This window comes from Protopterus annectens, chromosome 5.part1 (genome assembly GCF_019279795.1).
Source record: "Protopterus annectens isolate FY-2018-M chromosome 5.part1, PAN1.0, whole genome shotgun sequence".
In the NCBI taxonomy this organism is placed as follows: domain Eukaryota; kingdom Metazoa; phylum Chordata; order Ceratodontiformes; family Protopteridae; genus Protopterus; species Protopterus annectens.
This window is the reverse complement of record NC_056736.1, coordinates 389,470,881-389,496,741: the sequence shown is the minus strand read 5'-3', so window position 1 is coordinate 389,496,741 and position 25,861 is coordinate 389,470,881. Positions and strand designations below refer to the sequence as shown.

At 44.4% G+C, this 25,861-nt stretch overlaps 1 protein-coding gene across 1 annotated transcript in view; it reads right to left on the bottom strand.

The window, feature by feature from the left end:
• LOC122803170 (gamma-taxilin-like) overlaps nt 1-25,861 on the bottom strand; it is a gene marked incomplete at its 5' end in the record, with an annotated part of 754,895 nt that overhangs the window by 122,616 nt on the left and 606,418 nt on the right. Inside the window, one exon of the mRNA XM_044072786.1 lies at nt 3,311-3,406. Coding sequence (XP_043928721.1) covers nt 3,311-3,406 — 96 coding nt within the window. The remainder of the gene's footprint in view (nt 1-3,310; nt 3,407-25,861) is intronic.

Below are 25,861 nucleotides of genomic sequence, written 5' to 3'. Positions count from 1 at the left end.
CCAAAGCAGTGGCTTGTGTCAGCTGTGGATCAGAGGAAGGACATATCTGGAGCTCTGATGCCAAAGGCTTGCCTGCAGAGGCAAGGGCCCTCTCCATCTCTTGGAAAGCTGGCCTGCCTGAACAGGGATGGGAGCCTGGAACCGAGGAGGACAATCTCGGAACTGGGGTCACACCCTGCTCCGATGAGCCTGGTCCCAAAGACAGAGCCTTAAGGGGACTCTATCGACATGACTCCTGGAACCGTGGCAGACAGCACCATAGAAAAACTCAGAGCCATACCAGGTGTCATGAAGTCTGCAGTCCAGTCCTGAACCTGAGTATGGCCCAGCTCTGAATGAAATGAAGGCCAAAGGGACGGCTCCGGAGCCACAGTGAGGCCCACTACTGGCACCGGTGTAGGAACCTAAAAAAGCAGTCTGTGCTGAGAACTTCGATGCCTGCAAAGAGGTCAAAGGAGAAGAATAAGATGGAGTCCGTGGAGAGAGATTCCCAAGTCCAAAAGGGAATGGGGTCTTAGAAGGTGTAGGAATCCCTCTGGCCATCAGCAGCTTGTCCACAAGACGCATCATGTCCAATTCAGAGAGGCTCCTGGTCGATCTTGTTGGATATCCCTGATGGGGACTCTGGCCATTCTAAGAAAGGGCTAAATTGCTGCCCAGCAAACGGATCCACTGAAGGGGAGTACAGAGTCCGTGCAGTATGGTGTATCAGCACCAAGGTCTCGAGTTTAGAGACCTGTATGGCATGGGTGCCCAAACTTGGAACAGACACTGTGGGCAAGCTAGTTACGGATGCCAGAATTAGCAGTTTAGGTGGGACTGACGCCACAGAGGTCGGTGCTGAAATAGGCGCAGGCAACACAATGGTTAACGGTACTGAAGATGGTTCGGTAGAAGCTAGTTTCGAGACTGGAGTCGAAGAGGTAATTTTTGGAATTTTAGGTCTTGGTTCTTGCTTCCTATCACCAGAGGGTGAAGAAGGAACCGAATGTGGTCTCCCTTGATGTTTTCTGGGAGGTGGTGAGCCCTCCAGCACAGAAATGGCCTCTGACAAGGACGTCTTAAGGAGGCCCTTCAGAATCAACTTGTTTTTCTTTTCATTTAGGGTTCAAGAACTGAACCCTTGGCAAATAGTACAAGGAGGCTGTACAAAAAGATGGGGAACTCCCAAACAATATATACATGAAACATGAATATCACTGTTAGGCATCTTGCGACTACACTTGTCACACTGTTTAAACCCTGAAGCTCCTTTTTTCTCAGATATATCACAATACAAATATTTAACAATACAGTAAAAAGTAAAAAAGATTTTTTTTTTTTTTTTTTTTAAACAAGGGAAGTAAAGAGAAGGAAAGAAATACCATCAATGGCATTGAAGGATTACCACAGAGGGTAAAGGGAAAGGGCCGTACCAACAATGGTACTTGAGATTACCGCAAGGTATTTGAGGAAAAAGATACTTAAAAGATAGTTAAAAGTGGGTAAAAACTAGCAATAAACTATGGAAGGGACTTAGAATGAAAAATAAGGTGAACAAATTTAAGAAAATGCTTTTATATGCAAAAAACTATGTATTTAGCTGAGAGATGGCTTGACACTGCTTTACAGCTACGCGGCAAATGGGATCTGAGTTAACGGGGAGAGGGCATTGTGGGTAAAAGCTTAGCTCAAGAGTGTTTTGGCTGGCACGAGCTTGTTACAAGGCTGACTTTGTTCAGAGGACGGAAGAGACACCCCGTCAGTAAGGAATGAATGAAGATTAACATCAGATCCATTATTGCCATTATTTGACCTGGTAGAGAAAGCACTACAGTCATATTTCCTTCTGAATTCCACCTGGACTGTTACGCATTCCCTGCTGCTGAAATATTCTTTTCATTAGTAGATCCCCATTTGTACTTCACTGGTTGCACCTCACTGGATGAAACTCGTTTTGCAGACCTTACTGAAACCAGTGCATCTTCTTTCGATAAGGAAGATGCATTTTCTGGTATGCTAAAACATGCTGCTCATGAGTTCAATAAGTATTTGCCATCATCCCTTTGCTTGCTCTTTCACATATTTGATTCCATTCATTTAACTATCCAGCACTGACCTCCTTCCCTATAGGTATTTTTGTCTTTGTATAACCCCCTTAGGGATTATTCCAGCATACAGGCAATTCCTGCACTAATGCTGACATACCTATGTCAAGTCACCACAGTCAATATCAGAAATGGCTTCCTTATCAGTTCAACCATCATAAAAGCCCTGAATCAGGAGCAGCTGAAAAACCTACTTATTCCATGCCAGTAGACTTTCCACCACATAAACATACTATCTTATTCTCTGTAGCAAGTAATCAACTAAAACAAATTCAAAACAGAATGGCATCCTACAAGTCAAATAACTCGTTAAAAATAAGAAATCCACAGCCAACACAAGTACAAATATCTTGCTTTTAACATAAGCACTTTAAGTCTAACAAATGTACACTAATGTATGCATACATTACACCAATACAAAATATCTACCTAAATGTATATTTTCAATCATGTAACAAACCACCAATGCAAAAATTAAAAAAGCAAACCAAACAAGTCCGGTTCACTGCTATATTTAAACCAGGTCTCCTAAATTATTTGAATGAACTGCCACAACTCATGCCTTAAAGGAAGACTCCACCCTAGAACTAAAATAATGTTTTTTTCACTTTGTTTCCTGGCCTATTTTAACACCTCAAAATCACCAAGTGCATTATTTGGAATTTTAGCCTGTTTTTCACAACATGGCTACCAATGGGGCGTGATGCATCAACGTGATCTTTTACTCCCTCAAGCCTCTCTCTTTCCCATAATACTTTGTATGACTCATGCCAGACATGAGGAAGAAACTTTGAATTCCAATGCCATTGACATATAATAGGATTTGGGAGGGTCACTGTTATTTTCTTTACCTTCTGTAAAAGGACTGCTTTTCTGTCTTTAATCACCCTTATTTATGTGTAGCTCAGACCTTGTTTTACACTATACTTTGAAGTTATCCAGCCAGAGCTAGAAAAGTAACTTAATTGCAGGCCTTTGTTCAGGGTTTTCTTTTGTAGTCTGAGGAACTGATTCTGCAAGGGTCTCAGTGCAGCAACAGTTGTACTTGTGTGGTAAGAGAGACTACTTAGCTTCTATGAGTTCTAATTTTTTTGTTTTCATACATTAGTTGCACATTTGCATGGTTTATTGCTTTGCATTCCCAAAAAGTTTCACCATTATACAAACAGAATTATTTAAACATTTAAAAACACAAGGTCGTGAGCTATAGCAAATAAGACTACCTCTTCGGCCATCTGCAGAAGAGCTTTGTTATTGTTCTCCCACTTCGTCCGCCACACCGTGGTTTCCTTTTCTAGTTTCTTTATCTTTTTTGTCATCTGTGAACAAAGCAGAAAAATAAGCACTTATTAAAAGTTCAAAAAATAAAGGGTTCAGTACCACCTGAAGTTGAATTCAACTTACCTGACAACACAGAGTCGCAAACAAAATGCTTAAATAAACTTTGTTGCTTAGTTGTTTAAAAGCAACATTATTCTCTAGTGTCTTGGGCTGCTGGCCTTCAGCCTTCTTACAGTAAGAGTTGCTATAAAAACACTCACCAGTTAATTTATAAATGAAGTTCATAAAGACAAGTATTTTAAAATAAACCTTCATTACACAGCCATCTACTGGCATTGTATCTTAAATTTCATGGATGCTGCAACAAAATTAAAATTTTTAAATCAGCTACACCGTGCCCCAAATCTACAAAATGTCTTACTACGTGGGCTTGTGGGCTTGTTAACCTTTAATTTTTGATATCCCCACATTCTATAAAATTCACTTTAACAGCCTGTTTAGTTTCATCTACATACATATTTTCTGCCATGGCCATATCAAGCATTGTATCACTCCTCCTGATAATCAAGTTAATTGTTGAAGAATACATTTTTGCCCATTTAACATGCATGCAAAACCCTCAGGCAGACATTTACATGCTTCACACTTTGCACATCTTTGATTGGCCCAGAAATTGTAGTTTATTGGCAGATTGGGCAGTTTTTCCATCTCTTTCAACTTTCGGGTTTAAAAGCCTGCGTTTGCGCTCTTTCCTCCTTTCCTGTAACTAGTCTAGTCCAGATACAGATTTGCTGTATCCAGGACTGTTTGTAAATTTCTGAGCTCCCCCAAGCCTTTTTCTGTTGGAGGGAAGCCTTCTAGCTTATCAGTGGGAGTGGTAAGCAATAGGTAGCCTATCTACCACAAGAGGAGTGGTTTCTGCCCCAGAAGTTGTAGTTTACTGGCCGTTTGGGCAGATTTTCCATCTCTTTCAACTTTTCTGATTTAAAAGCCCATGTTTGCGCTCGTTTTCCACCTTTCCTGCAACCAGTATAGTCCAGATACAGATTTGCTGTATCCAAGATTGTTTGCAAACTTCGGAGCTGTGCAAATGTATGCTCTTCAACTTTTTTCCCTTAGATCTGCTCGTTCTCTCATCACCTGTACTTTTACTAGGTTATTAGTCTAGCACTTTACCAGACTTCTTGTAGCAATTATTATAGCACACAAAAGTGCTACCAGCACTAAACATTCTACAAGGAAACCGCTCCAATACATATTAATGCCCACTCTTCCAGGCATGTCTAAAGGTCAGTTCCCTGTGCTTTCTCCCATCAACTTAGGCATCCTGAAGCAATGTAGCAACTGCCTCATGTACACTGACAACCCTCTCCTCTTACCTTCCAACACTCAGACTTGCGAGGGATACACTTATATATCCAAACTGGAAGCCACGCACTTTCCAGCCAAGACCGGAACAGCTGGTCAAGAGAAGGTCAACACTTGAACCACACCACATGAAAAACACAGCCCTCCAGAACACACACCAGCACTGCCCTCACATAAAAACACAAACCACACAACCACCTTCATGGAGGCTCTCAAAAATCTACCCAAACAGCAGAGACCTCCAAGGCAGAAACACACTCGACCACAACACTAATCACGAGACACAACTCTCCTAAACAATGTGCCACTCAACCAAAGTCCCTAAGGCAAAACAGCATGCCCAACACACTAATCATAGGTGACTTGATAGTGAGGCACACTGATGTCCCACTCACTAGGTTGAATAAGGAGAAAGTAACAGTCAGCTGCTTGTCAGGCGCCAGGATCCTCCACATAACGCACGCATTCAGGTCCCTCAACAACAGGTACAAACGACTCGGTCAATGTACATGTGGGTGTGAATGACCTGAGACGTACCTCCCTGGACTACATGAAAAGAGAAGTGGAGGAGCTCTCAGAATATGTAGCCCAGGCGGTTATAACCCTAGAACTAAGCAGCATCCTACCATCACCCAGAATGATACCACAGTACAAGCAAAAAATGATTGATTTCAACAACTGGCTACGTTTTTGGTGTCACTCTGAGATCCAGCATCTGTCTGCCTGCGATGACATGATTGATGGACGCCGACACTGCCAGAGATGGCCTGCATCTGTCACTCCTGGGCTTCTGGATACTGGCAAAGGCTCTTGCCACCCCTATAGTGCCTTTTTTAGGCGGTGTTCCAAACGCCAAACTACCACCACAACAGCTACAAACAAATGCAATCTAAGGGTCATGCTGCTCAATGCTAGAAGTCGATCTCAAAATGCACTTGCTCGAAGCACTCCTTAAAATGGAGAACATCAACATTTGTGCCATAACAGAGACCTGGTTCAAGGCAGCAGAAAGCACCCCTGCACTACCAGGCTACAACTCATTCCACAACTTTCGGCCCCAGAACTTGGGCCAAAGCTACAAAGGTGGTGGTGTTTCCATGCGCACACCTCCAGACTGGTAGCCCAACATAACACATCTGAGATACTTCAGGAGCAGCTAACACTGGGTAAGTTAGTGATTCAGGTCATAGCCTGCTATAGGTCCCCGACAATGTCCCAAGATTCACATTCCACATGCCTAAGCACCGTGGAGAATATTAGGGTCCAACCTAACCCTACTGGGTGACTTCAACTACCCCTCCATTAACTGGGAGAACTACTAGTGTACCAATACACTTGCCAAATGTTTCCTGGAATTCATTAATTCCAATGCCCTGGACCAGCTCGTTCTTACCCCCACTAGAGGTAGCAACATCCTTGGTCTGGTCATTACGAACATGGGCGATCATTGTTCTACACCAATAGTCAACTCCTCCCTGGTTAGATCCGACCACAAACTAATCACCTTGGAAATCCACATCCCTCCCACCACCCCCGCGAAGGTAACCACCATGAAAAAAGTACAGTTTTGTACCTGCCATAAATGTAGATGTTCGAGTGTTCACACTGCTGAAGTCATAACACTTGGGTTATCCTGCCGTCAGGCGGTCCCGCAGTCGGCCAGGGTTCCAAAGTCTTGGTCCAGCGTCTGTTGCTGTCGCTTCTTCCCTGATGTCAGTGCGCCAGGGGTACATAAGATGCATCCAACGCCATTTTCTTCAGTTTTTCTTGCCCCAGATGTCAGGTGCCCTCAAGCAGGTAGGCAATACATATAAAATAAAAACAATACCTTCGGTCACAAGCAAATACACCACAAAGGTTGTATAGGATAGAAAGGTATAGATAAGGCCAGCTAGTTCAAAGGGGTGGAGGGAGGGTAACCTGGATTGCAGCAGTGTGAACACTCGAACATCTACATTGATGGTAGGTACAAAACTGTACTATGTTCATTGTGTTACACTGCTGCAGTCATCACACCTGGGTAGAATCTCAAAGCTAAGGTTGGGTGGCTGGTCTATAAAGAGTTAGGATTGGCTATGAGACAGTGCAGAACTGCAGTGGCAAATCCTGCTCTGGATTTAGAGTAAACAGGTAGGTGGTAATGCTTGGTAAAGGTGTGCACTGAACTCCAAGTTGCAGCCTCCAAAATTTCCTTGGTAGGTACTCCTCTGAGAAAGGCCGCTGAAGTGGCTGTAGCCCTGGTGGAATGTGGCCTAATGCTACTTGGGACTGATTTCCCATGTTGTATGTAGCAGTAACAAATACAGTGTCCTATCTATTTGGATATAGTCTGCTTTGAGATAGCCTTGCCCTGTGATCCTGCAGCATATGCTACAAACAGTTGCTCTGTTTTCCTGATAGCTTTTGTTTTGTCCAAGTAGAAGCGTAGCTGCCTGTGTATGTCCAAAGAATGCAGAAGTTTCTCCCCTTTATTCTGGGGGTTTGGATAAAAAGTTGGCAAATAGATGGTTTGGTTAAGAGCCACACTAGATACCACCTTTGGCATAAAGGTAGGGTTTGTCCTTAAAGAAACCCTGTCCTGATGAAAAATTATAAAAGGTTCCACTGCCATTAATGCCTGTAGCTCTGAGACTCTTTGTGCTGAAGTTACTGCCAGGAGCAAAGCTGTTTTCCATGATAAAAAGTTTAGATCGGCTGTATTGGCTGGCTCAAAAGGTGGCAGGGTCAGTTTTTCCAAAACAAAATTGAGGTCCCAAGTTGGTGTTGGTGCTCTCCGGGGCAGTCTTATCTTTTTAGCCCCTCTGGAGGTACTGCTTTAGCAAGGGATGAGAGAATAAAAGAGGATCTGTGTTGTAATGTGCTGAAATGGCAGAGGCGTGGATCTTAATTGATGAAAAGGATAGGCCTCTGTCAAGCGTCTCAGTTAAGTATTGTAAAATTTGAGGAATGTTTGGAACAAGAGGGTCAAGGTTTTGAGCCTGGTTCCAGGCGCAGAATCTCTTCCATTTTTTTTGAGTAAGCTTTCCTGGTGCTAGGCCTCCTGGCCTCCAAAATGACATCCATAACTGCTTTAGAGAGAGGTGTTGCCTGTTTGACTAATAAATCTGCCATGCAGCCAGGTTTAGGGTTTTGAGCTGACCGTGCAGGATCCGATTGTTTTGTTGAGTCAGGAGGTGTGGAATTTGAGGCAAAATCCGTGGTGGGCCTTGAGCTAGGTTCCTTAAGATAGGGTACCAGTGCTGACGTGGCCAGTCTGGAGCAATCAGGATCATCTGTGGTTTCTTGTCTGGCTTTTAGGAGTACCTTTGAAAGGAGAGGCAGAGGCGGGAAGGCATAAACTTTTAGGTTTTTCCAGGTGAACAAAAGAGCATCCCCACTTTCCATGCTTGTTTGTGATAAGTCCTTGTGCAGAATTTTTGTAGTTGGCAATTCAGTGGGGAGGCAATAAGATCTATGTCTGGGCCATCCCCATTTTTGCATTACCATGCTGAAGATTTGTGGATTTAATTTCCATTCGTGAGGGTCCATGATATTTCTGCTTAGATCGTCTGCCAGAGTATTTTTCTTTCCTGGCAGGAATTGTGCTTGCAGGTGAACTTGATACGTTAGAGGTGTGTTCCACAAGGTCATGGCTTGCCTGCATAGGGGGTAAGAATGAGTGCCCCCTTGCCTGTTTATGTACCACATTACTGTGGTGTTGTCTGGGTTTAATAATAATTGTCCTGGATGCAGAAGGTCCTTGAAAGCTGTTAGGGCATTTTGAACAGCTAACATTTCTTTTTGATTGATGTGAAGACGCATCTGGTCTGTGGCCCACTTGCACTGAATGCATTTTCCTGCCAGGTGTGCTCCCCAGGCATAATCCGAAGCATCTGTTAAGAGTCTGCCTGGCTGTGGGTAGGGTGAAAGGCGGACCCTTGTTTAGGTGACATGCCTGTGCCCACCATCGAAACTCCTGTTGTAGGCAGGGAATCATTGGTCTTACTGCTTCTAAACAGAGTGTTGAGTCCAAACACTTTTTAGGTACCATTGTAGTTTCCTCATATGCAGTCTGGCATATGGTATTAGTAGTATGCAGGATGCCATGAATCCCAGGGCCTGCATAATTTTTCTTGCAGGGAGATGGGACTTTTTTGCCAGTAATTGAAAATATTGAGTTAGTTGAACCTGTTTGTCTGGCGCGAGGGTAAGCCATTTGGGCAGTTGTATTTAAGCTGGCACCCAGGAATATAATCTGTTGTGAGGGCACTAGTTTTGACTTCTTTTCGTTTACTGTGTACCCTAGAGAAGTTAGCAACCTTTTTACAAATGCCAGATGCTGTAGAAGAATGTCCTTTGTCTCTGCTTGAATGAGGCAGTTGTCCAGGTATGGATATATTTGAATTCCTTTTTGTCTGCAAAAAGCAATTACTGGTGCCAGGCACTTTGTGAAGACCCTGGGCGCTGTAGATAAGCCAAAGGGCAGTGCAGAGAATTGGTAGTGCATTGTACCAGCTTTGAATCGGAGGTATCTTCTGCAATTTTGTCTGATAGGGACATGCAGGTATGCCTCTGAGGTCCAGAGTAACAAGCCAAGCGTTCTTGCCCAGAATGGGTAGAAGCTGCTGCAATGTCAACATTTTGAATTTCGGAATATCCAGGTAAGTATTTAGAATTGAAAGGTCTAGTATGGGCCTCCAGGCCTTGTCCTTTCTGGGGACCAGGAAGAGTCTTGAGTAAAATCCTTGTCCTTGTTCCTGCTGTGGTACTTTTTGAATAGCTCTCATGTCCATGAGGGCTGTAATTTGCTTTTGTGCCTCTGCCCATCGATTTGGTGGCAGGTCTGACATTCTTTTTAGCCTTGGTAAAGTATGAAAGTGGAACCTGTAACCTTGAGACACAATCTTTAGAACCCACTTGTCTTGGGTGACTGTTTGCCAGTTTTGAGAAAAAAGTGCTAGTTTTCGAAGCGAAGTGCTTGGCGTACGAAAGGGAAAGTTATTGTGACTGTTTCCTGCAAGGTTGAGACTTGTCCTCACCTCCTTTTGGGGTTGAGGTGCCCCACTGTCATCGTCTGTTTGAGCCTTGGGGTTGAGATCTGCCTCTTGGGCCATCTGTATCTGCCTCTCTGTGGTCTGTCTGACACTGGAAAGGACCAATTTTTTGTAGGAAAATTTCTGCTAAATCGAGGTGGCTGTACCTGTAAGAAATCCTTGACTGTTTGCATAGATTTAGCTTTATCCTCCATTTTCTTTAACACTTCTTCTGCCTTAACACCAAACAAGGTATCATGCTGTAAAGGAGCATCCAATAATTTGCCTTAACATGATCAGGTAAACTCTGTTCTTTTAACCAAGCATGCCTTCGAATCACTGAACCTGTAACTGCGGCTCTACAAGAGGCCTCTAGAGAATCAAAACCACATTGCAGAGTATGTTTTCCCACCTGTTCAACTGCATGCAATAAATCCTGCATTTCTTTACAATCAGGAGCTTCTGAGCTTGCAAGCATTTTCTGTTTTAATTGAGCCATTAAATATTGTTGGTACTTAAGCATGTGAAATTGGCAATTTACAGCTCTTACTGCTAAAGTTGCAGAAGTGTATACTTTCTTCCCCCATCTAGCCAAAGCTCTGGAATCTGTCAGAGGGTACTGGATTTTTTGCAATGGAAGCCTTAACCCCTTTTGGACCCTGGGAAATAGTTTCTGGATCGGCAGAAGGGTTTTTATAAAGAAACTTGTGAGAGTCAGGGACTCTGTAGTACCCATCTGGCTTGGTTGGTGCAGGGGGCAAGGAATCGGGAGATAAGCTAGATTCAGAGAACACATCATCCACAATATCTAGCACAGGGGGAATAGCCACGGGCCTGTGCTGAGGCAATAAAAGGAAATCTCTGAGCCTTTTCTTAGATTCTGAGTAATCTTGACTTTCCCAATGGAAATGCTCCCTCATGGTATGTAAAGATTCCTCAAAAGAATAATCCTCAGGAGGAGGAGGAGAGGCTGAAGGGATAGATTCTTCAGCATCAAAGTCCTCATAGGGGGTAGAGAGTAGCCCTGGTCTGAAGAGGAATCAGAGGAAATGGAAACCTGATCAGAGGAATCATAGTCTGTATCCTTGATCTGGCCAAGGCCTTTGATACCACTTCCCACTCAGGAATCATAGAAAAACTCACTAAGCTAGACATTAATGCCTATATCACTAGGTGGGTTGGAAACTGGCTCACAGGTAGAACCAACAGTGTGAAAGTAGCTGACTCAAAGTCAGACTGCCGACCAGTCATGAGCGGAGTCCCACAAGGTTCGGTCCCGGGTCCTCTCCTGTTTGGTATCTACTTCTCTGAAGTCCAGGCCAACACGAAAGGACTCTGGCTGACAAAGTTTGCAGACAATTACATGTTGGGAGCTATTATTAACTCCCCAAGTGATGTTGACATCCTACAGAAAGGCCTTACTGAGACCAACAACTGGTGTCAGAAAGTACATTTGTGTACACTTACCATAAATGTAGATGTTAAAGAGTGTATTCATTGTTGCAGTTATCACATTTGGGTTATCTGCCTGCAGGTAGCCCTCAGCCGGCCTGAATACCAGAGTCTTGGGATTTCTGCATCGGATGCTATCGGTTCTTCCATGACGACAGGTCGCCAGGGTATAAAACATGCAGCAGACGCCATTACATCAGTTTTTCTTGCTCCAGATGTCAGGTGCCCCCACAACAGGAAGCAATTATATGGTGTGGAACACCCCCAGCAAAAAGCAAATACACATAGTAAAATATATGCCAAAGCAATCAGGGGGCTGGGAGGGAGGGTAACCAGGACTGCAACAGTGTATACACTCCAACATCTAAATTTATGGTAAGTGTACACAACTGCACTATGTTCTTCGTGTTTCACTGTTGCAGTCATCACATTTGGGTTGATTCCCAAAGCTAAGGAAGGGTGGAGGTAGATGCATTAGGGCTGGCAATCAGGGCCTGTAAGACCAGCTCTGGATTTAGGAAAGATAGGCAAGTGGTAATGCTTGGAGAAAGTGTGTACAGAGCTCCAGTTTGCAGCTTCCTGGTAGTGACTCCTCTGAGAAATGCAGTAGAGGTAGATGTAGCCCTAGTGGAATGTGTTCTTATCCCCTTGTGGGGTAGGTTTTCCATGGTGCTTGTAGCAGAAATGGATACAGTGTGCTATCCACCTGGAAATGGTTTGCTTTGAAATGACCTTCCCCCTCTGCCACTGCAGCTCTAGCAGCTGGTCAGATTTCCTGAGAGGCTTAGTCCTGTCCAAATAGAATCTAAGCTGTCTGCTGTGCACGTCCAGACAATGCAGTACCCTTTCACCTTTATTCTGAGGATTAGGGAAAAAAGCAAATGAATGGACTGGTTTAAAGCCACACTAGATACCACCTTGGGCATAAAAGATGTGTTAGTCCTGAGGGAAACCCTGTCCGTATGGAAGATAATGATGGATATTCACTGCCATAAGTGCCTGCAGTTTGGATACTCTTCTTGCTGAAGTGATGGCTAGAAGTAAAGCGGTTTTCCAAGAGAGGAATTTCAACTCTGCTGTAGCAGCCGGTACCAAGGCGGGAAGAGTAATTTTTTCCAATACAAAGTTAAGGTCCCAGGCTAGAGTGGGAGCTCTCCTGGGGGTCTTAAAGTTTTGGCTCCTCTAAGGAACTGCTTTACCAGAGGATGAGAGAAGAGGGGTGGCTCAGTATTGTAATGAGCTGAGATGGCATGAATCTTAATGGAAGACGATAGGCCCTTGTGGAGCATTTCTGTTAAGTAACCTAGTATATGAGGAAAGCTGGGCACCGTTGTGCCCATCCCCTGGAAATGGCTCCAGGAACAGTATCTTTTCCACTTTTCTGAATACGATTTTCTAGTACTAGGTCTCCTTGCCTCAAGAATGATATCCAGCACCTGCTTACTGATGTTTGTTAGAGGTGAGCTCAGGGGATTAGTCAGGCTGCAAGTTTCAGGGTCTGAAGCTGAGGGTGCAGAATCTGGCCTGCCTGCTGGGACAGCAGGGAAGGTGTCAGAGTCAGGTGCCATGATTGTAGCGGTCAGACTGCACAAAAGAGAGTACCAGTGCTAGCGTGGCCAGTCTCGTGCAATCAGGATTGTCCTTGGCTTGTCCTGTTTGATCTTTATTAGAACCTTCGAGAGGAGAGGCAGAGGAGGAAAGACAGAGGCTTTCCCAGATAAAAGTACAGGGAATCCACTTTCAAAGCTTGACTGTGGGGAGTTCTGGTGCAGGATTTGTTCAACTGATAGTTCTGACGGGAAGCAAACAGGTCCACCTCGGGTGTCCCTCATCTGTTCCTCAAAAGCTTGAATATTTTGGGTTCCAGTTTCCATTTGTGTGGGTCCATGAAATTTCTGCTCAAGTCATCTGCCAGTGAATTTAATTTGCCTGGCAGGAACTGAGCTTGTAGGTGCACTTGGTTGCTCAAAGTTGTGTTCCACAGAGCCATGGCTAGTCTGCAGAGTGGGTAGGAATGGGTTCCCCCCTGCTTGTTTATGTACCACATAAGTGCAATTTTGTCTGTCTTTACCAATAGTTGTCCTAGAAGAATAAGTTCTTTGAAGGTTGTCAGAGCATTCTGTACAGCTAACATTTCTTTTTGATTGATGTGCCTCTGCTTTGGGTTCCATTTGCCCTGAATGCACTGCCATGTGAGCCCCCCATGCATAGTCTGATGCGTCTGTTAGGGTTTGGGCGGCAGGGGGTAGAGTGAGAGTCCCTTGTTGTGGTTGCAGGCCTCTGCCCACCAAAGGAACTCTGCCCTTAGACGAGGAAGAATAGGAATTACTGTTTCCAGGTCCTGAGAATTTTGACACCATAGACTTTTTTAGATAAACTGAAGCTTCCTTATATGCAGTCTTGCATACGGAATTAACAGAATGCAACAGGCCATGAACCCCAGAGCTTGCAGTATTTTCCCTGCAGATAGCTGTTTTTTTTGTGGCCAGTAGGTTGAAGTAGGTTGTCAAATTTGTTTCTGTGGAGTGAGGAATGCCATCTGGGAAGTTTTGTTCAAGCTTGCTCCCAGGAATACAATCTGTTGGCAGGGTACTAGGTGTGATTTCTTTTCGTTGGTGGTGTACCCCAGTGAAGTTAGAAGTCTCTTTACAAATGCCAGGTGTTGTAATAGCAAGTCCTGACTTTCCACCTGAATCAGGCAATCGTCCAAGTATGGGTAAATCTGAATACTTCTCTGCCTGCAGAATGCAATAGTTGGAGCTAGGCACCTTCTGAATACCCTGGGCACAGTAGACAAGCCAAAGGGAAGTGCAGATAACTGACCGTGCATACAGCCTGCCCTGAAGTGTAGGTATTTCCTGCAAGATTCCCTTATGGGGATGTGCAGGTAAGCTTCTTTTAAGTCTAGGGTTGCCAGCCAGGCATCCTTGGGCTAGCATAGAAAGCAGCTGTTGGAGAGTTAGCATTTTGAATTTTTGAACCACCAGAAAGGTGTTGAGAATAGACAGATCCAGGATAGGATGCCAGGAGTTTTCTTTTCTGGGAACCAGGAACAGTCAAATAAAAGCCTTGTCCTCTTTTTTTCTGCTGGGACAGGTTGAATAGTTTTGATGCTGAGGAGAGAAAGTACTTGCTTTTGGGCCTTCGCCCACTGGTTTGGGGGAGGTCTGGCCATCCACTTAGGGTTGGGAGTGAGTGGAAGTGGAATCTGTATCCTAGGGAAACAATGTTTAAAATCCATTTGTCTTGGGTAATGTATTCCCAGTTTTTTGCATGCAGGGCTAGTTTTCCTCCTAAAGGTGCAAGTAGTTGAGCAAGGCGTGGAGGAGTTAAGGATAAGTCATTGTGCGATTTTACCATATGGGTTGGCTTACTGCTCCCTGTTTTGGACGTGGGAGTACCCCCACTGCTTAGATCTGTGCATAACCTGAGACTGAAGTCCTGGTGGTCTGCTGCCCCTGGGTTTGGACTGAGAAGGCCTGGAAGGGACTGGAAAGGACCAGTTCTTTGAAGGCCAATGCCTACTGAATCTAGGTGGCTATACTTGTAAGAAATCTAACAGTTTGCATAGATTTAGCTTTTTCCTCCATCCTTTTGAGGATGACTTCTGTTTTATTGCCAAATAGGCACTCTTGGTTTAAGGATGCATCCAGTAATTTTGCTTTTACACGATCTGGCAAGTTTTGTTCTTTAAGCCAAGCATGCCTTCTAAGTACAGACCCAGTGACAGCAGCCCTGCAAGATGCTTCTAAAGCAGCAAAACCACACTGCAAAGTATGTTTACCAACTTGGTCAGCAGAATGCATTAAGTCTTGTAAATCTTTGTGTTCTGCACAGTCAGGAATCAACATCATTTTCTGTTTAATTAGCCCCATAATATGCTGCTGATACTTTAACATATGAAACTGGCAATTTAAAGCCCAAATGGCCAGAGTAGCAGAGGTGTATACCTTCTTTCTCATCTGTCTAAAGCCCTAGAATCCCTGTCAGGAATAGGATTTTTGGCAGTAGTAGCCTTAATGCCTTTCGGTCCTTAGGAAATAGTCTCTGTATCCGCAGTAGGATTCTTGAAAAGGAATTTGCGAGAGTCAGGTACTCTATAGTACCCGTCAGGTTTTCTGGGAGATGGAGGCAAAGTATCCGGGGTAAGGCTGGATTCCAAGAAAACATCATCTACAATCTTCAGAACTGGAAGGATAGCTAGAGGCCTGTGCTGAGGCAGGTTTAAAAAATTCACTGAGTCTCTTTTTGGACTGAGAATAGTCCTGGCTTTCCCAGAGGAAATGCTCCCTAAGGGTATGCAAGGTCTCACCAAAAGAAAAATCTTCTGGAGGGGAAGCAGAGGGAATGGAATCCTCTGATTCAGAATCCTCATAGGTAGATAAGGGTATGTCCTGGTAGTCAGAAGGAATAGAGATATCAGATTCCTAATCAGAAGGAAAATCAGTTCTAGATCTCAGAGGGGGAAGGCTGGCTTCCCCTAATTAAGGTAATACGGTCTTCAGCCATTCTAATCATTTGTTTTTGAGGCATGTGGGCCTGTGAATGTGCTTTGGTCGTCTGTTTCCTAGGCATAATGCGAACTTTAGGCCCAAGGAATTTGGTATTTTTGGCTTGAAACAAAGTCGTCGGTTTAATATGAAAAACATTAGGCCTGCACAGCGGCTCCGGACCCATCCAAGGTAGAGGCATCCACAGGTTCCATAGTCGAAGAAGCATCTCGCGGCATACCGGATTTCGAATGGGTCTCAGGAGAGGCCTGCGAATCTGTAGAAGCTGGTATCAGGGGCTGCAAAAGCACCTCACTGAGTACCGGCGGACTGGGGACTAGCTTAAAGTTAGCGTCGTCGGCAGTTTTGGACCTGTGTGGTCTGTCTCTGTCTTTATACTTAACTTTATTGGAAGATCGGTAGTCGGATGGCTTAACGAAGTCATTCTGGAGTACGGAGAGTGAGAGCGAAAGTATTTAGCTACAAAAATAGCCAGACGACGAATAGTTCGGGCGTTGAACAAGGCACAAAACCGACAGCAAGGGACGTCATGGTCTGGGCCTAAACAGGTGACGCAGTAAGAATGAAAATCTCTATGAGGTATTTGCTTTCCACAGGCAAGACCATTAATTTTTTCTGACATCAGTTAGAGCAAGAAAAAAGGATCCCCAATGGGGTACTTATCTTTTAGAAGACTTCAGGTCTGAAACTCGAAAATGAAAATTTCAGGAGTCGGCCGACCGGCACTTGCGAACTGCTACAGGCACCGCACAGCAAGAAAGACTGATGTCATAGAAGAAGCGACAGCACCCAACGCAGAAATACCAAGACTCTGGTATTCAGGCCGGATGAGAGCTATCTGCAAGCAGATAACCCAAATGTGATGACAAACAGTGAAACACGAAGAAAATCCATGGCCTTAAGCTCAATGCCAAAAAATGTGTCGTTATCCCCTTTGGGAAAAACATGGTTCCCATGAATAACCACATCGATGGTAGTCCACCAAACACAGAAGGCGTTATAAGAGACCTGGGAACACAGGTTGACAGCAACCTCTCCTTTGACCACCACATTGCCACTGTGGTCAGAAAGTCCTTCTATGTGGCACATCTCATTACTAAGAGTTTTGCATCCAGGAAGAAAGAGGTCATTGTCTCCCTCTACTCTTCCCTCATTAGGCCAATTATTTAGTACAATCCCCCAATTGGCATGTACCTCATTGAACACCTGCAACAACTGGAGAGGCCGCAAAAGTACCTCACAAAGAGGATCCTAGGCCTTAAACATTTTTCCTATATGGACAGACTCAAAAAAACTCCAACTATTCTCGGTCTCATATAGTCTACTTAGAGGCAATCTCTGCTCGACTTACAAAGTCATGTCTGACCCATCTCTGTTAGAAATGCTACATCTAAAGAAATCTCAATCCCTCCGCACCACACGCTCCCGAGACCTCAACCTCATTACCACAATCAACAGAACATGCTGGAGGGAGAGCTTCATGACCCAGAGACTGCCCCATGCTATGGAAAAGACTTCCCATAGATGAGCAGAGCACTTCCCTGGCCCTGTTCAAGAGAAATCTTGATGCGTGGATGGGAAATAGAAAATTCACCCCAGGGATCACTCTCCAGTGGCTTTACTCGACAGAGGCACTGGGAACTAAGGTTGGGTGGCACGATGCCAGGGTAATCCAGGCTTGCAAAGGCTCCAGGGCCATTAGGCTAGTACACACCTATGAACCTAAAAGATAAAAATTCTTCTTTCTACACTATCAGAATGTACCATTTTATCATCTAAAATACTCCCTTTCACATATGCAAACTTTGGATAAATAAGCACAACCAATCTCATTTCATCTGAAAGTAAAATTTTCCAATTTTTCTCCACAATATTTACCATTTTACTTATCAAAAAACTGTGTGCAAATACAGTTAGTTCCCTTATTCTCTGTATTAGATACTTCATTCAGTAACCACACGACTCAAGCAAACATCGCCCATAAAGTTTCCTGATCATACACTTGACTACTTCTACTTAAAAGCGTTCTCTGATGTCTACCATTCCACCACTGTAAAGCATTAGATGGTGGACTACCAATCAAACAGCAATACTACTTCAGATCGGTAAAAAACTACTAAACTGATGGCAGTAATGCAGATAACAGTTTGCACTACTCTACTTGTGTGTGTGCTCACTCAGTGATAAACAGTACTAAAATACAAGGAAATGTTCTTGAGGATGGAAGCCGAAAGCCTCACACTCAAGTACAGCAATATTCAACATATAAAATATCTATGAAGCCTGAACATGTTACAAAACTACTTTACACAGCACTAGATACACCATTGGGATGGAGAAAACCTATCCACATCCAGCATCAGTGATTCCACTGTACTATCATCTATAATTACACAGTGTAGACTCTCACAATTGTACCTTGTTTATCATAAGGATCACTGGTTGCAGGAAAACAAGACATGATTGGGAGGGTGTACAAATCGCTGCATACTCAACTTCCATAATTCAGCAGATAGTTTAACATGCCCTGCATAACAGCTAAAAGCAAATCCGGTTATAATTTAAGACTGAACATTCAACTACACATCCAGGCAGCAACTTTCCAAGTATTCTGGCAGGTACATTCTTGAAAAGGCTGCAACATTAGTTGATGTGGAACAGTGAGCCCTTATGGCCCAGTCTAAATTTTTTTTTAATCACAAGTGCCTACCAGTAACCTAAATAGCAAGTTTGTTCCATGGTGACCGATGTCTCCACTCTATTCATTCCCATATGGAAAGGGCCAACTGTAAGGCCATCACCCACATACCCAGTTTTCTTTTTTCTTTTGCTTCACCTACTTTCCCCATCATGTGCATTCCTACAACAACCCAGGGAAGGAATGTAATGAATTTGTTGTGCAGCTGTCCACTCATTTGCATGCAACTCAACCAGTCTGCCCCCTTACAGATATAATGCCCATGTCACCCTGAGATCCACCGGTGTTTCTCTACAGAGAAGTACATAGAACCGCTGCATACCTTTGTAGAGGCATACAAAGACAGGTGCCTCACACTAGTCCCTCTTCTGAAAAAACTGGTGAGCTGACATAAGCCAGTCATTCACCCCACCTCCAGATGGTAAACAAACTTGTCATCTGGGTCACAGCTTTACCTCTGCACCAAACAGGTAAAGAAAGTACAGTTGTGTACCTACCATAAATGTAGATGTTAGAGTGTATTCACTGTTGCAGTCATTACAATTGGGTTATCCTGCTGGCAGGCTACCCGCAGTCGGCCCGAATTCCAAAGTCTAGATCCGGCATCGGTTGCCGTTGCCTCTTCCCTGACGCCAGTGCGCCAGGGGTATAAAAGATGCAGCGGATGCCATTTTCTTCAGTTTTTCTTGGCCCAGATGTCAGGTGCCCCAAAACTGGTAGGTTAATTTATGCCAATAAGCATGCATACACATAAAACAACTTTTCCTTCATTTACAAGCAAATACACCACATAGGTTGTGTAGGATAGAGAAGTACAGATAAATTCCAGCAAAGAAAAGGGGGCATGGAGGGAGGGTAACCTGGACTGCAACAGTGAATACACTCTAACATCTACATTTATGGTAGATACACAACTGTACTATGTTCATCGTGTTTCACTATTGCAGTCATTACAATTGGGTTGAATCCCAAAGCTAAGGTTGGGAGGTTGGAGCTAAATAGATTAGGAGAGGCTATAAGGCCCTGCAGAACTGCAGTGACAAAGCCTGCCCTGGATTTAGAGTAGAGAGGGGTAAGTGGTGGTGCTTCGTAAAGGTATGCACTGAACTCCAGGTTGCAGCCTCTAAGATGTCTTTGGTTGGTACTCCTCTGAGAAAGGCTGCTGAAGTGGCTGCTGCTCTGGTTGAGTGTGGCCTAATGTCCTTAGGCACTGATTTACCATGCTGTGAATAGCAGAAACAAATGCAATGGATTATCCACTTAGAAATAGTCTGTTTAGAGATGGGCTTTCCTTGTGATGCGGCAGCATATGCCACTAGGAGTTGATTAGACTTTCTGAAAGCTTTAGTTCTGTCCAAGTAGAAGCATAGCTGTCTGTGAATGTCCAAGGAATGCAGAATTCTCTCACCTTTATTATGTGGGTTTGGATAAAAAGTAGGCAAATTAATTGTTTGGTTAAGGGCCACACTGGACACTACCTTAGGCATAAATGTAGGGTTTTTGTCCTCAGCGAAACCCTGTCTGGATGGAAAATGATAAACGGTTCCACAGCCATGAGTGCCTATAACTCAGACTCTTCTAGCGGAGGTTATTGCTAGGAGCAGAGCTGTTTTCCAGGATAAGAATTTTATGTCAGCTGCAGAGGCTGGCTCAAACGGAGGTAGTGTGAGTTTTTCCAAGACAAAGTTGAGGTCCCATGCAGGTATTGGTGCTCTCCTTGGAGGTCTTAAGTTTTTGGCCCCTCTGAGTACTGCCTTAGTAAGGGGTGTGAAAAAATATGTGGTTCTGTATTGTAATGAGCTGAAATGGCAGAAGCATGAATTTCAAATGATGAAAAAGAAAGGCCTTTATCAAGCATCTCAGTTAAGTATTGTAAAATCTGAGGAATATTTGAAAAGTACAGTTTTGTACCTACCATAAATGTAGATGTTCGAGTGTTCACCCTGCTGCAGTCATCACACTTGGGTTCTCCTGCAGTCGGCCTCAGTTCCAAAATCTTGGTCTGGATACCTTTAGGCACAAGCAAATACACCACAGAGGTTGTATAGGATAGAGTGGTATAGATAAGTTCAGCTAGTTCAGAGGGGATGGAGAGAGGGTAACCTGGACTGCAGCAGTGAACACTAACATCTACATTTATGGTAGGTACAAAACTGTACTTTGCTCATCGTGTTACCCTGCTGCAGTCATCACACTTGGGTTGAATCCCAAAGCTAAGGATGGGAGGTGGAGTTAAACAGGGTTAGAAGGAGCTAGTAGGACCTGCAAAACTGCAGTGGCAAAACCAGCTCTAGTCTTAGAATATAGAGGTAAGTGATAGTGTTTGGTGAAGGTGTGCACTGAACTCCAAGTTGCAGCTTCCAGAATATCCTTGGTTGGCACTCCCCTGAGAAAGGCTGCTGATGTAGCTGTAGCCCTGGTGGAGTGGGACCTAATGTCAAAAGGTACCCGTTTCCCATGATGCTTGTAGCAGAAACGTATGCAATGCCCTATCCATTTAGAAATGGTCTGTTTTGAGGTAGCTTTTCTTTGTGATCCTGTAGCATAGGCTACAAAGAGCTGGTCAGAATTTCTAAAAGCCTTAGTTTTATCCAAGTAGTAACGTAATTGCCTGTGAATGTCCCAAGAGTGCAGGAGTCTTTCTCCTTTGTTCTGGGGATTTGGGAAAAAAAGTGGGCAAATGAATGGTTTGGTTTAGGGCCACACTGGATACCACCTTTGGCATAAAGGAAGGGTTAGTTCGTAGAGAGACTCTTGTCTTGATGAAAAATGAGGAAAGGCTCCACTGCCATTAGTGCCTGTAGCTCTGAGACTCTTCTAGCTGAGGTTATTGCAAGTAGCAGGGCAGTTTTCCATGAAATAAATTTTAAATCAGCTGAAAAAGCTGGTTCAAAGAGCGGCAGTAAGCTTTTCCAGAACAAAGTTGAGATCTCAAGTAGGTGTTGGTGCTCTCCTTGGCGGTCTTATGTTCTTAGCCCCTCTGAGGTACTGTCTTAGGAGTGGATGTGAGAATAAAGGAAGATCTGTGTTGTAATGAGCTGAAATTGCTGAGGCGTGGATCTTAATAGATGAAAAAAAGACATTTGTGCAGCATCTCAGTTAAATATTGAAGAATCTGAGGAATGTTTGGATCAAGGGGATTTTGGCCTTTAGCCTGGTTTCAGGTGCAAAATCTTCTCCATTTGTCTGAATAGGTTTTCCTGGTGCTGGGCCTCCTGGCCTTCAGAATGACATCCATAACTGCTTTGGATAGAGGTGTTGGCTGGTTGTTTAGGTAATTTGCCATGCAGCCAGGTTTAAAGTCTTGAGCTGGCTGTGTAGAATCTGATTGTCTCGCTGAGTGAGCAGGTTAGGAACTTGTGGTAAAATCCATGGTGGGCCGTGGGCCATGTTCCTTAAAATTGGATACCAATGCTGGTGTGGCCAGTCTGGTGCAATGAGTATCATTTGTGGCCTCTCTAATCTGACTTTCAGCATTACCTTTGCTAGAAGAGGCAGTGGAGGAAAGGCATACACTGTTAATGTTTTCCAACTGAATGAGAAGGCGTCCACTTTCCAAGCTTGTGGATGGAATGTCCTTGTGCAAAATTTTTGAAGTTGGCAGTTTTGGGGGCTTGCAAACAGATCTATGTCTGGGCGTCCCCATTTTTGAGCTATCATTGCAAATACTTGTGGATCTAGTTTCAACTCGTGTGGATCCATGCTGTTTCTGCTTAGGTCGTCTGCCAATGTGTTTTTCTTTCCTGGCAGGAATTGTGCTTGTAAATGAACCTGGTAAGACAGTGCAGTGCTCCACAAGGTCATTGCTTGCCTGCATAGAGGGTGGGAATGTGTGCCCCCTTGCTTATGTACCGCATTACTGTGGTATTGCCCGTCTTTATTAGTTGTCCTGGGTGTAAGAGGTTCTTGAAAGCTGTTGGGGCATTCTGTACTGCTAGCATTTCTTTTTGACTGATATGCAGATGCCTCTGATCTGTAGTCCATTTGCCCTGAATGCACTGTCCTGCCATGTGTGCTCCCCAGGCATAGTCCAATGCATCTGTTGTCAGTTTGCCTGGCTGTGGGTAAGGTGAAAGGCTGACCCTTGTTGAGGTGACATGCCTGTGCCCACCACAGAAACTCCTGTTGAAGGCAGGGAATGAGTGGTATCATTGTTTCCAAGCTGTGGCTGTGCAGAGTCCATACGCTTTTCAGGTACCATTGTTAATTTCCTCATATGCAGTTTTGCAAATGGTATTAGTAGTATGCAAGATGCCATGAATCCCAAGGCCTGCAGAATTTTTCTTGCAGGGACAAATGCCAGATGCTTTAAAAGAATGTCCTTGCTTTCTGCTTGAATAAGGCAGTCGTCCAGGTATGGGTATATTTGAATTCCTCTTTGTCTGCAGTATGCAATTACTGGTGCCAGGCATTTTGTGAAGACCCTGGGCGCAGTAGATAAGCCAAAGGGCAGTGCAGAGAATTGATAATGCGTTGAACCTGGAATGAGGCGGAGGTATCTTCTGCAATTTTGTCCGATAGGGACATGCAGGTATGCCTCCTTGAGGTCCAACGTTACTAGCCAAGCATTCTTGCCCAGCATGGGAAGAAGCTGCTGTAGTGTTAGCATCTTGAATTTTGGTACTTGCAGATAGGTGTTCAGAATTGAAAGATCCAGAATGGGTCTCCATGCTTTGTCCTTTCTTGGGACTAGAAAGGGTCTTGAGTAAAATCCTTGTCCTTGGCTCCTGTGTTGAATGGCTCTCCTGTACATGAGAGCTGTAATTTGTTTTTGTGCCTCTGCCCATTGATTTGGTGGCAGGTTTGGCATTCCTTTTATCCTTGGTAAGGTATGAAAGTGGAATCTGTATCCTTGAGAGACGATGTCTAGAACCCATTTGTCTTTTGTGATGATGTGCCAGTTGTCTGCAAAAAATGCTAATTTTCCTCCCAAGGGAGCTGCCAAGAGAGATTTGCTTGGTAATTTGAGGAATGAGTCATTGTGTTTGTCTTCTGCTAGCCTGGGGCCTGTCTTTTCCTCCTTTCTGGGTAGCAGTACCCCATTGGCAAGGTTTGTAAGGGCCTTGTGACTGACCTCTGCCCCTTGGGCGTCTGTATTTGCCTCTCTGTGATCTGTCAGAAGCTGGAAAGGACCAGTTTTATGTTGGCCAATTTCTGCTGAAACGAGGGGGTTGTACCTGCAAAAAATCCTTGACCGTCTGCATAGACTTTGCCTTATCCTCCATTTTCTTTAAAACCTCTTCTGCTTTGACACCAAATAATACATCCTGCTGTAAAGGTGCATCCAATAATTTTGCTTTAACATGATCAGGAAGGGTTTGTTCTTTTAACCAAGCATGTCTACGTATGACAGAGCCAAACAGCTGCTCTACAGGAAGCTTCCAATGAATCAAATCCACATTGTAAAGTATGTTTGTCCACCTGTTCAGCTGCATGCAACAGATCCTGTATTTCCTTGAATTCAGACTGTTCAGTATATGTGCTTATTTTCTGTTTTAATTGAGACATTAGGAACTGTTGATATTTCAGCATGTGAAACTGACGATTTAATGCTCTCATAGCCAGAGTTGCTGAGGTGTATTATTTTCTTTCCCCATCTATCTAGGCCTCTGGAATCACTTTCAGAGGGCACAGGATTTTTAGCCATAGAAGCTTTAGCTCCCGTAGGACCCTGGGAAATTGTTTCTGGGTCAGCCACAGGGCTTTTATAAAGGAATTTGTGTGAGTCAGGTACTCTGTAGTATTCGTCTGGTTTGGCTGGAGCAGGAGGTAGAGTCTCTGGATTTAGACTAGACTCCAAGTAATCATCATCCACAATATCCAAAACTGGAGGGATAGCAAGAGGTCTGTGCTGGGGTAGTAAAAGGAACTCTCGGAGTCTTTTCTTAGAATCAGAGTAGACCTGGCCTTCCCAGTGGAAATGTTCCCTCATGGTATGTAAAGTTTACCCAAAGGAGTAGTCTTCAGGGGGAAGATGCTGAGGGAATAGAGTCTTCAGCATCAGAGTCTTCATAAGGTGGAAAAGTGTAATCTTGTTCCCCAGAAGAATCTGAGGAAACTGAAACCTGGTCAGAGGAAGCATAATCCTCCTCTTGTCTTGATCTTTTATCAGGAGGGGGATGGGAACCCCTGATTAGGGTAATCAAATCTTCAGCCATCTTAAGCATCTGTTTCTTAGGCATGGGGCCTTGAACTGTAGACGGATGTACAGTCTTCTTTGGTTTTAAAGGAGTTTTAAGCTTAGCATAAGATTTAATGGTGAGTGTAGTCTGTCTGAAGACACCTTCTGCAACCGAAGGTGTTTCCACTGTACTGGGGTCTACTTCTGCTCTGGTGTCGGAAGGGCCTAATGAAGATGGCTGCGTCGGCCTAGTAGACTCCGCTTGAGAATGCGCAGCTGTCTGGGGTTCCAGTTCTGCAGTTGTAAGGGGCTGCGTAGGCGCCTCACTGAAAACCGGAGAACCGGCGACAGGCCCAGCAGAGGCCTCGGAGTCTGGCTTGTTCCTAGGCTGCCTGTCCTTATCCTTGCGTTTTTTATGCATGCCAGTTGTTGGCTGCTCCGACGGTATGATATAATTAAATTTTCTACCAAAGTAATGTCATGCGAAGTCAAAACGGCGTTTGATAGTTCGTTTATTAAACCTAGCACAAAACCGACAACCTGTGACGTCGTGGTCTGGGCCTAGGCAAGGAATACAATAGGAATGGAAGTCCTTATGAGGTATTTGCTTCCCATAAGAAATGCAATTGTTAACTTTTTCTGACAGTGGACTGAGGCAAGAAAAGGTTCCCCAAATGGGGTACTTAGCTTTATTGAAGACTTCGGACTGAAATTTGAATTGAAAATCTCAGGTGTCGGCCGACCGGCACTTGCGAACTGCTTCTGCTTCGGGCACCGCGCGGCAAGAAAGACTGAAGAAAATGGCGTCAGATGCCTCTTATATACCCCTGGCGCTCTGACGTCAGGGAAGAAGCGACAGCAACCGACGCCGGACCAAGACTTTGGAACTGAGGCAGACTGTGGGACCGCCTGACGGCAGAATAACCCAAGTGTGATGACTGCAGCAGGGTAACACGAACATCAATCGTGTCAATACCTTGTGCTTGGTTCCAAGCACAGAATCTCTTCCATTTGTCTGCATAAGATTTTCTGGTGCTAGGCCTCCTGGCCTCCAAAATAACATCCATCACTGCTTGAGAGAGAGAGGTGAGTCTTGAGAGGCTATATTATCTGCTATGCCGCCAGGTTTAAGGTTTTGAGTTGGCTGTGCAGTATCTGTCTTGTTGGGTCAATAAGTGAGGCATTTGAGGTGATGTCCAGGCTGGGCAGTGAGACAAGCTCTTTAGGATTGGGTACCAGTGCTGGCGGGGCAGGTCTGGGGCAATCAGCATAATTTTTGGTTTCTCTTTTCTGGCCTTGAGGAGTACTTTGGGGAGGAGAGGCAGAGGAGG